The sequence below is a fragment of the Nomascus leucogenys genome, chromosome 2 (assembly GCF_006542625.1).
Source record: "Nomascus leucogenys isolate Asia chromosome 2, Asia_NLE_v1, whole genome shotgun sequence".
NCBI lineage: Eukaryota > Metazoa > Chordata > Mammalia > Primates > Hylobatidae > Nomascus > Nomascus leucogenys.
Window position 1 is genome coordinate 104326333 of NC_044382.1, and position 15797 is coordinate 104342129.

At 38.2% G+C, this 15797-nt stretch overlaps 1 protein-coding gene across 3 annotated transcripts in view; it reads left to right on the top strand.

Moving 5' to 3' along the window:
- The window catches only part of RHOBTB3 (Rho related BTB domain containing 3), an 86828-nt gene that overhangs the window by 45084 nt on the left and 25947 nt on the right, over window positions 1-15797 (top strand). For all 3 annotated transcript variants that reach the window (XM_030816999.1, XM_030817003.1, XM_003261630.4), the window contains exons 9-11: window positions 5558-5731; window positions 9112-9278; window positions 14073-14169. In XM_030816999.1, coding sequence (XP_030672859.1) covers window positions 5558-5731; window positions 9112-9278; window positions 14073-14169 — 438 coding nt within the window. The remainder of the gene's footprint in view (window positions 1-5557; window positions 5732-9111; window positions 9279-14072; window positions 14170-15797) is intronic.

A 15797-nucleotide genomic window follows, 5' to 3' on the forward strand; every position in this document is an offset into this window, starting at 1 on the left:
TGTATGAAAGTGCTTGTTTTCATACAAACAAATCCTCGTCAGCATTAAGTATGCTTATATCTTAATTTTTCTTGCAAATTTGATACAACTGTGTGTTTTTAATCTTCTAGTCTAGAATCAAGAAGTTCAGACTGTGCAAATCAAAATCCAAATCTCTTCAGATCCATTGAATCTTTTGGTGTTGAGACATTTGTAGTACGTATATATATGATAGCATTGACTCTGGCCGCAACTCTGCTAGAGATTGTATATGTAAATCTCAAGTCTTGAAACAGTGTTGTATTTTGGTATTGGTATTCACAGCCCTACTTGCCACATGATGGTGGAGCAGAGATTTGCACTTTAACTCAAAGGCGAGCGTGAGAGTGCTTAAAACACCTGGTTAGTGCACCTAGAAAAATTAGATTGATTTCAGAATGGCACAATCATAACTGTTGCTCTATTTAAAGTCAAACTGCATTCTCTCATATATCCTATTTTACATTCTTGTCATTAAGGGTTAAGTACACTTAATCTGAAACTCAAAATCCAAAATGCCCTAAAATCCAAGATTTTTTGAGTGCTGATGTGGTGCTCAAAGAAAATGCTTATTGGAGCATTTTGGATTTTGGATTTTTGGATTAGAGATGCTAAACTATTAAGGAGATTAGAGATCCTAAACCATTAAGAATGTGTATATATATATATATATATATATACACTATTAAACATTCTTAATAATATATGTATATACGTATCTCTCTCTTTCTCTCAAATATTCCAAAATCTAAAAAAAATGGAAACGTTGAAACATTTCTGGTCTCAAGCATTTAAGATAAGGGCTACTCAACCTGTGCCAGGCATGAAGGTTTGCTTTTTAGATCATGTTAATGCCTCTCAGTGTGACAGCCTTTAGGCTCTATGGTTTTGAATTGTAGCTAAATTATTAACAGACAGCTAAATTTTAATGTCACTCTGAAAAATGAATGTCTAATTTTGGGGGCTGTAAATGGGAATAGCAATTGGAAGTGTGAAAGTACTTCTCACTTTATCATTGATGTGTAATCTAAATGTTTTACACCAAACCAAAAAAAAATTTGGGAAGGAAAATATTTTTATATTTTAAATTTATGTCAAACTTAAGACAGACCCTCAAAGTAAGGGTCGGTAACCAGTCTCAAATCTTAATTATAAACTTTTTTTTAAGTTACAGTGAAGTCTTCAGATAAATTTACAGTTTTTTTGCTATACACTTTACTTAAAATATTTATGATGCAAAATACACACTTCAAAAGATTCATAGTTGTGAAATAATTCACATTGGAATGTAACTTTGATATTATCAATACAAATTTATGTGAAGTAATTGGAATAATTTAAAAATTACATGATTATCCATTTAAATGTAATGTTTTGGCTGGGCGTGGTGACTCATGGCTGTAATCCCAGCACTTTTGGAGGCCAAGTTGGGTGGATCACCTGAGGTTGGGAGTTCAAGACCAGCCTGGCCAACATGGTAAAACCCCGTCTCTATTAAAAATACAAAAATCAGCCAGGCAAGGTGGCACACGCCTATAATCCCAGCTACTCGGAAGGCTGAGGCACAAGAATCGCTTGAACCTAGAAAGCAGAGGAAGCTGTGAGCTAAGATCATACCACTGTACTCTAGCTGGAAGACAGAGTGAGACTCTGTCTCAAAAAAAAAAATAAAAATAAAAAATAAAAAATAAAATAAATTTTAAAAATGCAATTTATTTTATAATTATATTTTGTAATTATTTCACACAATAATAATAAATTTGAAGTCACATGTAATAAGTCTTTGGCTTCTTTACTCCAGTTTTGAGCATGAATATTAACCTCATGAGAGGTTTAAGGAAAACTAAATGAGAATGGAATCTATGGAACAATTTAGACCAGAACTGATATACTGAGGCACCTTGATGAGGTGGTAGTGCCATGAGTCAGAAAGACCTGGTTAAGGTCTTTGCTTGGTTGCATACTTACTATGTAGGTTTGGCTATGTTACTTTACATTTCTGGTTCTTTTGGTTTTTTGCCTATAAAGTAGGGATACTAATTTCTACTCTGTGGCGTGGTCACGGGGGTTGAGATAGTGCATACAAAGGACTAGCAGAGGCTTCACCTGCAGACTCCACTCCTCTTCACCTGCAGTGGCAGCTAGTACCGGTGGATCGCTGTACTTTTTCCTGCTGAATCCACATTCGCAGCCAATCTTTCCTTTAAATTGTCCCAGACCTTCACCAAAAACTGGCTGGAATTAGCCTAGGATAGAAAATGGGATACCATCCCTGTGATAGGTGATCATCAAATATATATATTTTCTCTACCACTCCCAATTTGTTGTTTTGGCATGTAAAAAAAGTTACTATAGCAGTTCTAAAGTCAGTCTTGGTAAATATTTAGAGAGGTACGGATGTCCTTTTGATATGAGTCTCTGTCACATGAAAGAGTTCTTTAGAAAATTACATTCCCTCGCCGTTTACTTAGCTAGTACATATTTTGGATGTCTCTTGAGCTAGGTAGGTATCATTTTTTAGGAATGAAACCAAAAACAGTTCTAAAAATTTCACTTTTGAAACCTGGAAAGTAGTATGAAGAAAGTGTGACAAATGTATTTTATTTTAGTAAACAGTCAAAACAAAGATCCTTGATAATCTATGTAAAGTGACTAGAAAACTTGGGCTTTTCATTTTTGTTTCACTCTTGTAGTTCTTTTCCTTAGGAAAAAAATTCTTAAAATTGTAACATCAAATGAATACTACAAAGAAAAGATAGTTTGACCTTGACAGTTTTAAGGAACATGATTATCTTTTAACTAGAAAATGCTATCTGCCGTTTCCTTAAGTAATTTCTTTACCTGTATCCTATTGCCAGTTAGTACGTAAACCATAAACCGCATTATGTTCCTTCAGCATATTTTTATATACAGTGTTGAAAGATCTAACCATACTAAGGTATTGTATTACAGTTTCACAACAGAACGATTTATAACATCAAAACAGTAGTTTAAAGAGGTGAAAAACTGAAGTTGATGTTTTCTTAACAGGAAGTGTAATGGTTTTCCAAACTAAATTCCAACCTTGAAATAGGCTTAAAAATGCTTAAAGGCACAGTTGGCCGGGTGCAGTGGCTCACGCCTGTAATGCCAGCATTTTGAGAGGCTGAGGTGGAAGCATCACTTGAAGCCAGGAGTTCAAGACCAGCCTGGCCAACACAGCAAAGCCCTGTCCCTAGTAAAAATACCAAAAAAGTTAGCCAGGCATGGTAGCGCATGCCTGTAATCTCAGCTACTTGGGAGGCTGAGGCATGAGAATCATTTGAACCTGGGAGGCAGAGGTTGTGGTGAGTGAGATTGTGCTACTGTACTCCAGCCTGGATGACAAAGCAAGACTCTGTCTCAAAAAAAAAGTACAGTTGTTCCTTAATGTCCATAGGAGATTGGTTCCAAGGACCTCCTGCAGATACCCAGATCCGCTACGCTCAAGTTCGTGATATTAAACGGCTTAGTATTTGCATGTAACCTATGCATATCCTCCTGCATACTTAAAATCATCTCTAGATTACTTACGATACCTAATACAATGTAAATGTTATATAAATAGTTGTTATACTGTATTGTTTAGGGAATAATGACAGTTTTTTAAAAGCTTTGTATATGTTCAGTACAGTTGCAGGGTTTTTTTTTTCTGAATATTTCCTACTCTCTGTTGGTTCAATCTGTGGATGTGGAACCCATGGATTCGGAGAGCTAACTGTACTGAGTGTTTTGTTGCTGAGTTTTGCAACTCTGTTATAACCACATTATCAACAATTTCTGTTAAAATTTCAAGGTTACTTATCAAATTCTACCCCCATCAACTATCTACTTGGTATTTTTTGGTAGATCTTAAATCCCTGTGCTTAACCCAAGTGATAGATCATCCAGTTTATTTAAGTCCTGCTTCTAATTTTTAAAAGAATAGTGCCCTATTTATCTTTAACATTTTAAAACCTTACAGTTACAAGTCAAATGGCATGACCTGTTTGTATTCTTTATTAACTGCTGTATACAAATATAGCCAGCATGCTTTAATTATGGAAACTGGTCTTTCCCGGTGGAGGGACACTGTCACAGTGAGGAGAGGAGGGGAGTGTGCCTGCCAGGAGGTGAGTGTTGACTGGGTGGGAGGGCTTCCCAAGTTACTTCCCTGCTCCTCAGGTAGGTGTGGCTGTGCAAATGGCAGTGCTAAGCAGTAGGCTCAGAGCTGGCAGTCCCAGGTGTTGCTTATAGATCCTGAGTGATTATTGGCTTTGGAAAAAGCCACTGGGCTTAGATGTAACTCTTCTTTCCTGAGTCAGGAGATGTTTTGCTTGGATTTAAAAGGGATGAAGAACCCAATAATTGTAAATGCTTTAGAGAAGACTATATATCCCTGATGAGTATGAGATTTTAGAGATATGTAGGTAAACTCTTGGGCAGGGCTGAGTGGTTTGGTTTGGTTGGAGAGTTACTTTCTGGAATGTGACAGCTTTGCCACTCACACTGGCTGTGGTGTCTTCTATGAAAGTAAAAACTGCTCCAAAGCAGAGGTAGCTTTGTCTTCCCCCTCTTTGTATCTTCAGTTCCACGTGCAATGATTGGCACGTGCTGATTCTCAGTAATAATCTGTTGAAGTGATCCAGGCTGAACTGAAGGCTGGCAGTGTGTATTCGTGGTTTTCTAAGGTGGTGGAAGTAGAGAGCCCTGGCCACCCATGGCCCTATCCAGAGCTGCCTTTGTGTGGTGCAGCAGTAGCTAGAGAGCCTAGCAAGCTTTTCCTAGAGAGTCAGTTCAGTTCAGTGAGTTCAGTGAGCAGTATGGGCTGAGAGAGCCCTCAAAATTCAACATAGCGCTGGCTCTGCCAGCGGCAGGCATTGTTCATGTGAGACAGAATGGTTGCCTGGGGAAGTAGTGTGCTGGGGAGACTGCAGGGGTTTAGGTCATCCTCTTCCAGATTTTCCTCAAGTCTGAAATGCTCTCCTTGGCTCCACGAGAGATCCTCTTGCTATTCTACTGTGGTGTATGGACTGCTTATGGTTTACTTCTTACAGTTTCCTGTTTCAGATAAGGGGAAGCATGGCCAAGATGGTTCTGTGAGTCAGGCCCAGAAGGGTAATGGGGTTTTCTTGGGAGGCACATGGGCACAGGTAGTATTATTAATATTTCAAGCCAATTGGAAAGGATCCAATTGTTTCATTATATATATATATAATGAAAAATATATACAATTGTTTCATTATAAAAATATGAAGCAAAATATTTCATTTCAGTGTTTCTATTTCTGGAAATACAAACTAAGTAACAAATAGTTGTCTGACTTGCAAATTGTTGGTTTCAAGGTCAACATCTGAACTTTCTTTATTGCTCCCTTTAAAATTAAGTAGTTTCTGGATTAATGGTAGTTACCACTCCCAAATTCAGATCCTGCATATCAGCCTAGCTGTCCCTAATGTAGTAGTCTAATTGAGGGAAAATTGCTGGAATAACCCTGCAGGTTTATCTCACTTGTTTCTTGTTTCCCTTTTGAACCTTTCAGGTACGACAGTGCCAGCCCACAGGGCCATCCTGGTGGCCCGTTGTGAAGTGATGGCAGCCATGTTTAATGGCAATTACATGGAAGCAAAGAGTGTCCTGATTCCTGTTTATGGTGTTTCCAAAGAGACTTTCTTGTCATTTTTAGAATACCTGTACACAGACTCCTGCTGCCCAGGTTAGCAATACAAATGTTGATAGTATCTCAGAATTCTTTCTTTTGTTGCCACCCATTTTGTTAAATTGCATTCTGTGAAATCTATTTTCATTTAAGATTTATTAGTTGACATCATGGAATGTACTTAGCAGTTAGAGGTGGTGCTGGAACAACAATGAATTTTCATTCAGTTCAAGTGGAAGTGCAGTGATTGGGTGCCTTTTATGGGTCTCTGACGCCGGCACAAGTTCACATGTCTCAGCCAGCACCTACAGCATGGGGATCACTGTAGGCAACCGGAAATGGAGGTGTCTTGTGGTACCCATGGCTACTGTAATTCTAGAGATCAGGGCAGATTGTTACTTGGAGCGCTGTCTCTTCCACAAGAAGAGGAGGGTTGCACAACTGCTTTGATGTCTGTGACTTCTGATTGGGGCACTTTTAAGGACTTTCAATATTCTGAGACTTTTTTGGTCTTCCTTCTGCCCAGAGGATGTGGGATTTGTAAAGGCCTCCTTCTGACTTCTGCTAAAGTCAGAAACTCCTCAAACTGACTTCTCTGAAAACTTTTCTTGAGATGTTTAGAATGCCCAGTGGACTATAGGATTCATTTCCAAATTCACTGACCAAGGACTGTCTTTGACCAGGAACCAAACATCTGTGGCAGCTCTAGGTTGGAACAAATCCAGCAGGGTTCTTCTAGCTGGAGGTGCTTGAAGAAATAGCAAAATTTTTTCTACAGGCCTGGAGCCTTGCTTGGGATGCTGGCAGGGAGCCCCTCTGTGAGTAGTCTTCAGCCTTTGGCCACCAGATGGCTCCCACCACAAGCACAACTAGATTCGGCCCCGTGGAGCTCAGTTCAGGAGCCTGAGACCTTGATTAGAGAACCTGGTCAGGCACCCTAATAAACATAAAAAGCAAACACATATTTCAAGCCAGACCTCTCTTCAGATTCACTGCTTTAATTTTTGGAATGGAAAGGTTTTCTTACATTGGGTATTGAAATAAGTTTTAAACAAGTCATGAGCCCTCTAGTGAAAGATTTTAGAAGTTCAAAAAGAAGCAAATTTATTTGTTTTGATTAAATTAACTCTGGGCTTGCAGCTTGCTGTAGAGTATTTTGGAGCCAGTCGCAGTTGTTTCTGTCAGTGTTAAAGACTGACTTATGGCCAGGTGCAGTAGCTCATGCCTGTAATCCAAGCACTTTGGAAGGCTGAGGCGAGCAGATCACCTGAAGTCAGGAGTTCAAAAACAGTCTGACCAACATGGTGAAACCCCGTCTCTACTAAAAATACAAAAATTAGCTGGGCGTGGTGACATGCGCCTGTAATCCCAGCTACGCGGGAGGGAGAGGCAGGAGAATCGCTTGAAGCTGGAAGGCAGAGGTTGCAGTGAGCCAAGATGGCGCCACCACACTCCAGCCTGGGTGACAGAGTGAGACTCCATCTCAAAAAAAGACTTAGTATTTTTGCCTGATAAAAATGAAAGCATTTGTTCTTTTTGGAAATAAAGCTTATTGTTTATTATTTCATTGTTGGCAAATTTGTATATTAAATTTACAAATTGACCAGATTTGGAATAATAGGAAAATTTGATTTTCAGTCATCCTCTCACTCGAGTAATTGAAGCTGCTAATATTAAGTTTTACCTTGCTAATTAGAAAATATTACAGAGGAAAGCAGTAATAATGATAGGATTTTTAAAAATTGGCAAAAGTGTGTTAGGGAAAAATGAGTCAAAATGAATAATCAAAAAGTTAAGCCAGATACTGGAATCTATGGGAAGATCACAGAAGACAGGTAATGTTATTATGTTAAATATTCACCATACACAGTGTTCTTGATTCCATAGCTGCAAAAGAATGTAAGAATGTAAGGAGGGATAAGAACGAGAATTACATGAAAAACCAGATTTCTAGGGAAGTATTGAAAAAACCCCCAGCCAAACTGGGTGGTTGCCAGGGGCTGGGGAAAGGGGGAAACAGGAAGTTAGTGTTTATTGGGTACAGAGTTTCAGTTTGGGAAGAAGAAACATGTTCTGGAGATGGTGGTGGTGATGACTGCACAGCAGTGTGAATGTACTTCATGCCAATGAATCATATACTTAAAAATGGTTAAAATGGGCCAGGCATGGTGGCTCATGGCTGTAATCCCAGCACTTTGGGAGGCCGAGGCAGGTGGATCACGAGGTCAGGAGATCGAGACCATCCTGGCTAACACGGTGAAACCCCGTCTTTACAAAAAATACAAAAAAAATTAGCCGGGCTTGGTGGTGGACGCCTGTGGTCCCAGCTACTCAGAAGGCTGAGGCAGGAGAATGGCGTGAACCTGGGAGGCGGAGCTTGCAGTGAGCCAAGATCGCACCACTGCACTCCAGCCTGGATGACAGAGTGAGACTCCATCTCAAAAAAAAAAAAAAAAAAAAAGGTTAAAATGGTAAATTTCATGTTATATTTATTTTATCACAATAAAAACAAAACAACAAACCAACCAACCAACCTGAAGACTAAAGTCAAGAAAAAAAAAAGGCAAGGATCTAGTTTAGCTAACGGAAAGATTTACCGGATAGTCCTGGAATTAATTTTTAAGGGCAATTATAGAATCACCTTTTCTGAAGAAAATTAAAAAAAATAGATTCACTTCTGAGTATGAAGGCTTAAATGGATCTTTTAATTTATTTTTACTTTTTTATTTATTTACTTTTATTTTATTTTATTTTTATTTTTATTTTTATTTTTTTTGAGATGGAGTATCACTCCATTGCCCAGAGCTGCAGTGCAGTGGCATGATCTCCGCTCACTGCAACCTTCGCCTCCCAGGTTCTAGTGATTCTCCTGCCTCAGCCTCCCTAGTAGTTGAGACTACAGGCGCCCGCCACCACACCTGGCTAATTTTTTTGTATTTTTAATAGAGACAAGTTTTCACCATGTCAGCCAGGATGGTCTTGATCTCTTGACCTTGTGATCTGCCCACCTCAGCCTCCCAAAGTGCTGGGATTACAGGCGTAAGCCACTGTGCTCGGCCTTCTTTTTAAAATGGAATAATAGGCCGGGTGTGATGGCTCACATCTGTTATCCCAGCACTTTGGGAGGCTAAGGTAGAAGGATCATTTGAGCTCAGGAGTTCAAGACCAGCCTGGGCAACATAGTGAGACCTGTCTCTGCAAAAAAAAAAAAAAAAAAAAAAAAAAAAGAAGAAGAAGAAAGGAAAGAAAAAAAGATAAAATGGACTAAAAGTGCAGAATGCTGACTCCCTCAAGGCTTTTCCTAAGCATTCTATTTTATGGTTGATGATACGGTCAGCATGTTTTTTTAATTGTTGTTTTTTGTTGGTGGGGGATGTTTAGGTCATTAAATAAATGATTTTATCATCCACTTTCTCTCATGTCCCTTTTCTCATCAGCTGGCATATTCCAGGCCATGTGTCTCCTGATCTGTGCCGAGATGTACCAAGTGTCCAGACTGCAGCACATCTGTGAGCTGTTCATCATTACCCAGCTGCAGAGCATGCCAAGCAGGGAACTGGCATCCATGAACCTTGATATAGTTGACCTGCTTAAAAAGGCCAAGGTAATTGACTCTGTGTATCTGATAGCCCAGTTTTTTATAAAATATTTTTCAAATTCTACTATTTTAAAATTTATCCTTTTTTAACATACGTTAATACTAGTCTTAGTTTGGAAGTTTGGCTAATGAGGCTAAAGTGCCTTCACAACAGTTTATCTGGCTAGATAATTTTGAAGCATTAGGGTTTGTGTGCAGTCCCTTTATAAGGAGGCAAAATGTCCAGATACGGAATTTTTTTAACTAAATAGTGGCCCTTAGCAGAGTCATTTGAATGAGGTGCTATACTGTGTCACATAGGCATTGTAGGAAATAGAATTTATGTTGAATTTCCTCAAACAATCACATCTTCAGGTTCCTAAAAGGGAGGGAAATGACAGAATTGGTCCATATATACTGATAGCAATGGTTAAGCTAAACTAATTTACTTCTTCATTTTTTCATCCATATAATGAACACATTTTGAAGTTTCAGTTGTATATAGGAGATATTGGTGTGCCTCATTTATCCTTGCAGAATGCCTTTTGTTTTCATGTCTCACCATATTAGCAATCACTGCCGTATATATACATGCTTCTTCTGGCCCTCTTGTAAGCTCAGAGTCTTTTGTTTTCAATAATTATATCATTACTGATTTTAGAGAACGGGGGGGTGGGGGAGTTACATAATTAAGTTAATTTTAAGTAACTGCAGTTACAGAGGCCCTAAATTATGAATCGGAGCCAGGTCTGTAAATAAACTAGGACTACTGTGTTGAAATCTACTTCCCAAACCCCCAGATGTGCTCACAGTCAAAAACCTGCCAAATCCTTATTCCCACTTTCTTTCATTCCTGGAAGCAGGAAGCTTATTCAGATGGGCCATCCTACCGTTGGCCATTCTGCCATTCCATCCACTGCCTGAGACAGTTTCAGAACTTGTGGTAGTTATGGCACACTTTTGTGTACTCAACTTGTGGTAAGCCAAGCCCTCTAGGTTTTTTTCACAGGAGTGTATTTGTTCAATCACTACAGAGTGTCAGTACTTCTTGAAATATTATCTGGCATCCAACATATCTATACCTATCAACTTTGACATCCAGGGTTACAAAAGCATGACAACTTTTATCTCCATCCACATTGCTAAAATGGAGCCACATGATGGGGCAAATTCCAGATCTGTGACAGCTGAATGCTTGCCTCCAAGCTGAGAGGATTTCATTCATCAACACTTCTGTTTATAGAAGGGAATTTATTTAAAGCATCTAGGTCTTCTCCTACTATCTCCTTAACTATTTTGGACTTCATTTCTCTCATAATCAAGTCTTATGATCACCTGTATTTAATTAGGGCTAAAAATAAATTTAAAAATTGAGTAGGGCCGGGTGCGGTGACTCACACCTGTAATCCCAGCACTTTGGGAGGCCGAGGCCGGCGGATCACAAGGTCAGGAGATCAAGACCATCCTGGCTAACACGGTGATACCCAGTCTCTACTAAAACTACAAAAAAAAAAAATTAGCCGGGCGTAGTGGCAGGCGCCTGTAGTCCCAGCTACTCAGGAGGCTGAGGCAGGAGAATGGCGTGAACCCGGGAGGCGGAGCTTGCAGTGGCCGAGATCGTGCCACTGCACTCCAGCCTGGGTGACAGAGTGAGACTCCATCTCAAAAAAAAAAAAAATTGAGTAACACTCATCTCTTTTTGTAATATGTTTACATTCATCTCATGATAAATAAATAGCTCCCCTCCAAATTTAGTTTACAGTTTTTAAAATTCTTTCTAGTAGTTTCACAATCTCAGTTCATTTTTGATGTATCATTTTCATACTATTCTAACAAGTTGTTCATACTTTTTTAAAAATTGGACACAAGTTTCTTTTTCCTTATCTTTTAGTATCCTCTTAAATCGTTTATGTATAAGAGAACTTCCCGTGTGGTCCCATTGATTTCTTTAGATGCCTCCCCTCACTGCCCACCTACACTTGGTTCCTCATCAGAATCATTTTTGATTGCACTGTCAGAAATTCTTGACTTGTTTTCCCTGATTCTCTGGTTTCTGACTCTGTGATTATCCTTATCTTTTCCCCTTGAATTTAAAACAATCTAAGATACCAGCTCATTTTGAATTTTGTTTCTGAAGACTTTTTATTTTCTAAGATTAACCCTAAATTTACCAGTTTTCCTGTATTCTTTTCCTGGGGGTTCCTAATTTGGCAATTGTGAATTCCAGATAACAGAAGTTTTCTTCCCAAGTTTTCTTTGAAGTTCCTAGTTTGAGGTTTCACTTCACCAGTCAGTTCACCCTGTTGGTCAGAATTTGGTTAACTTTTCCCTTGCCATTTCTCTGACTTTTAGGAGTGAAATTGTCTTTTAGCAGAATTAGACTCCCAATAGCTCTCCAAATAATCAAAATTTCTGAACACTCTGACAGTTTTGTACTGTATGTCAGGAAACATCATTCATACTTTCTTAGATAGATGAGCAGTGTGGGTATTCTCTCACTTCTCTGTCCATTTTCCCCTAACCTCTCTCAGTTCTCTACCATGATTTACCTTCAGGTTTCCATCAAGGAGGACTCTTAAAATACAAGAGTTGAGGTGGGGATTCCTTATCTCTACTCCTGTTTAAACCCTATCTGTTCAAACTTTGGTGATTCCTGTGAAGTTGTATTTATTCTCGTATTAAAAATGTTAATGCATCTTCTTATTTATAATCTATATGTTAATATTTGGCTATCTGAGGCACAAGTTGTGTTTCTGAGAGTTTCCAGGTACTTCCTTGTGAGTTTATGGGTATTTTCTCCACGTTCTTCTTGTAGCTCTTAAGTTCTATTGCATTTGGTTTATGGCTTTTTAATGCCTTTTTAAAAATTCTGTTGCTTATTTCAGTTTGAATCCATTTTCTTATGTCAACACATATCCTTCTAAAACCTAGTTTTTACAGTGAGACATATTCCATTCCTGTTACAGAGTCCCTAGATTATGAATCTGGGCCAGGTCTGTACATTAGCTAGAACTGCTGTGTTGAAATCTACTTCTCAAACCCCCACATGTGCTACCAATTCCTCATTCCTCAAGTTCTTTCATTCCTGGAAGCAGAAAGCTTATTCTTTGCAAAAGAGTCCACAATAATAATATCTTAAATCTTGGTCAAAAATAAAATTCTTCATTTTTAAGCATGCTTTGTAGCCAACTATTTATTTCTGTGACCTCCCTTTTCCTTCTCAATCACAGCCCTTAAGGCAATGTCCTAACCTCCTGGTGTTTTGTTATCTGCTCTGGGTTAATCATCTAATAGTAGTGGTGGCTTCTTTAAAAAGCTGAAGGTTCTTACTCTGTTCCCTTGAGATTGCACACATTCATCTGCTAAAAGATAAGGAGAGAAAAAACTGTTAAAATGTTATGTGGGATTAGATAAACTATAAAGTTATTTCCAGTTCAAAAATTCTGATTTTATATAATGAATATGAGGGACCTGTGAATTTGTGTTTAAATACTCTCACACTATACAGCTTTAAAAAAAAAAAAAAAGCAAATCCTTGAGTTTTTTTTATTAAGGTTTGAGATTACTAATCTTTCTTCAATTTAGCATTACTTGTTGCTTATTTAATATTTTTGCATCTCCTTAGAAGAGCTATACTTAGCCAAAAGGTGGAAACAACCCAAATGTCCAGTGACAGGTGAAGAGATAAACACAATGTGGTATATATGTACAATGGATATTATTCAGCCTTAAGAAGGAATGAAATTTTGACATCTGCTACAACATGGATGAAACTTGGAAAATATTACCCTAGATGAGCCAAACATAAAAGGACAAATATTTTAGAATTTCACTTATATGAGGTAACTAGAATAGTGAAATTCATGGAGACAGAAAGTAAAACAGTGGGTGCTAGGACCTGGTAGGGATAGGGAGAAAACAGATTGTTTAATGGTACAGAGTTTCAGTTTGGGGTGATAGAAAAGGTCTGGAAATGGATAGTGGTGTTGGGTTGCCCCACCATGTGTTTGTACTTATTAATGACACTTAACTGTACACTTAAGGATTGTTAAAATGGTAAATTTTATGTTATACATATTGTACCACAATAATAATGAAAAAAAGAGTTCTATGCTTATGTACCAAAGTTGCCTGCCAGCAAGTTACTGTCATCTGCATTGGTGGTTGGATGGATCAGTGAGTGTCACTGGATGGGCACCAAGGTGATGATGTCAGTGGCCTGCTTGCTTGGAGTTTTCCCTCCATTAGCAGCTGTTGGAACTCAGAATGAGGAGAATGGAGCTGGAAATCCTGCTCAGTTTACTGTACATCTCATTAAAAGCAAATATTTAGACACAGCTTTCTCTTAGAAACATTTACACATTAAAACCCATGCCTTCGGCCGATGGTGTTTCCTCCTCAAAACATTGTTTGGCTTGCTCCTCAGGTGAACTTGTTTTAACATTGCTCACCATCATCTGCTACACAGATACAGGTGCAGTTAGTGAAGTCCGTGGCTTTAGATTAAAAGCTTAAATTAAATCTTCAAGAACCTCAAATAGATGCAGCCATGCATTGCTTAAAGACGTTTGGCCACTCCGACAGCCATAGATTGTTACTCGCTGTTGGCTTGGTTTCTTCCGAGAATGTACTTTTAACATTATTTGCTAATAGTGCTCCCTCATCCTGTCTGCTGTCACAGTAGACTGAAAGCTGCATCAGGTAAAGGCACATTAAACATGAATATGGGCTCTCCGTGATTGCTCCGAGGCCATTCTCTTGATCTTATCATACTGGTGGCCATGATGTGCAATATTATTTCACTTTTCATTTTTCTTGCAGTTTCACCACTCCGATTGCCTTTCAACCTGGCTACTTCATTTCATTGCTACTAACTACCTCATCTTCAGTCAAAAGCCTGAATTTCAGGATCTTTCAGGTAGGTTGCTAATTTCTGTTTTGAAAAGAAAACTTTATGTTCTTTGTTCTTAGATTTGAGACATAAGTTGTAGAAGTAGTACTTTTAGCAAAATAAGAATAGTACATGTAATAAATTTCTTGTAAATTATGCAGTGTGGTAACTGAGAAAACAATTTATAGTCACCTGTGTTACATAAGTGGCTTAACCTGTGTTACACAAGAAGTTTTCTAATGATTATTTTATAGCTCCCATCCATTTTTAAACGCATTTTCTTTCCCTGAAATAGATAAGGTGACAAAATGTGTCCTCAGGTGGCATTTGGTTGTGAAAAATATCTTAGTTCTAACTACCTAAGTCAGTAGCAAAGTTTAAACAGTACAGATTTAAAGAATTTTTATAAAGGAATTTAACTCTTGTTAACTATATGATATATAGCTTTATTGTACTGGATGTCTGTATTTACTGAGTATATCTATATGGGAGTCCATTATATTACTTTGGAATAACAGTTTTTCATGTATAAAAAATGTTGTGAAACTTACTGAGAGTATATGTAATATGCTTTCTAAGGTAAATTATAAAAATTAAAACCAAAATGTGAACTACTGAGTACTGCATAAAAAGAAAAAAATGAAAATATAATAGTTGTCAGAATAGACAGTTTAGATGCAGTGGTTTGCTCATGTTATTATCTAGCATAGACTCAAGGAAAATTTGAGCTAAAAAGAAAAGCAAGTGAAAAATTACCTGATCAAGGAGTTTCACACTCTGGACAAATAAATCTCCGTGGAGATAACCAAAGTGTCTTCTAGGGTGGGGGACAGAAAGTAGGGAGTAGGTGAGGAGAAGGAGAGAGAGAGGGAGTAAGGGAAAGGGAAAGAGAATGCTAGAATTTACAGTTCTTGGACTCTTCCCTCCCTCCTTCAGTCATAGTAGTTCCACTTTATCTGTTTCATATCCTGAGTTCTACCTAAAATTTTACTTCGTAAAAAAGACTCTCCTGGTAAAAGACATAAAAATCATATGGTCGAGATGGTGATTCCACCTCGGTGCAATCCCAGCCAACTTGGGAGGCTGAGGCTGAAGGATCACTTGAACCCAGGAGTTTGAGTCCAGCCTGAGCAACGTAACAAGACCCCTGTCTCTAAAAGAAAAAAGAGTAAAAATCTCTTGTTTTTATTCAGCTGCTTGTTGTACAGTTAAAGGAAACCCAGGAACACACAATCAGTTTTTGGGAGATGTATTCAGCCAGTGAACAAACATTATATGTCTATTGGGAGCCTCCTTACACAAGTCAGCTATTAGTACAGTAGAGAAGCGTAATCACATCAAAACAAAACAACTGGTATTTATTAGCTGTGTACTTTGTGCAAGGAAAAAGCAAAGTCAGTTCATAAAGATAAGGCTTGCGTATGCTTGCTGTCAGAAGGAACATTCTTCTATAGTTATTCTTTAAGTAGCTGCTTCTATAGTCATTTAAGAAGCTAGCTAAAAGTTAAATGAATTGCACTTTGGTCCTGGAGCCACTTTCATTATGCTACCTTAGGTCACTCTTATTTGTAAAAGAAGGATAAGATTATTTTCTACTTACTATCTTGTATAGATATATGGTATATATGGAGTACTGTTACAACCTTGGGAGAAAG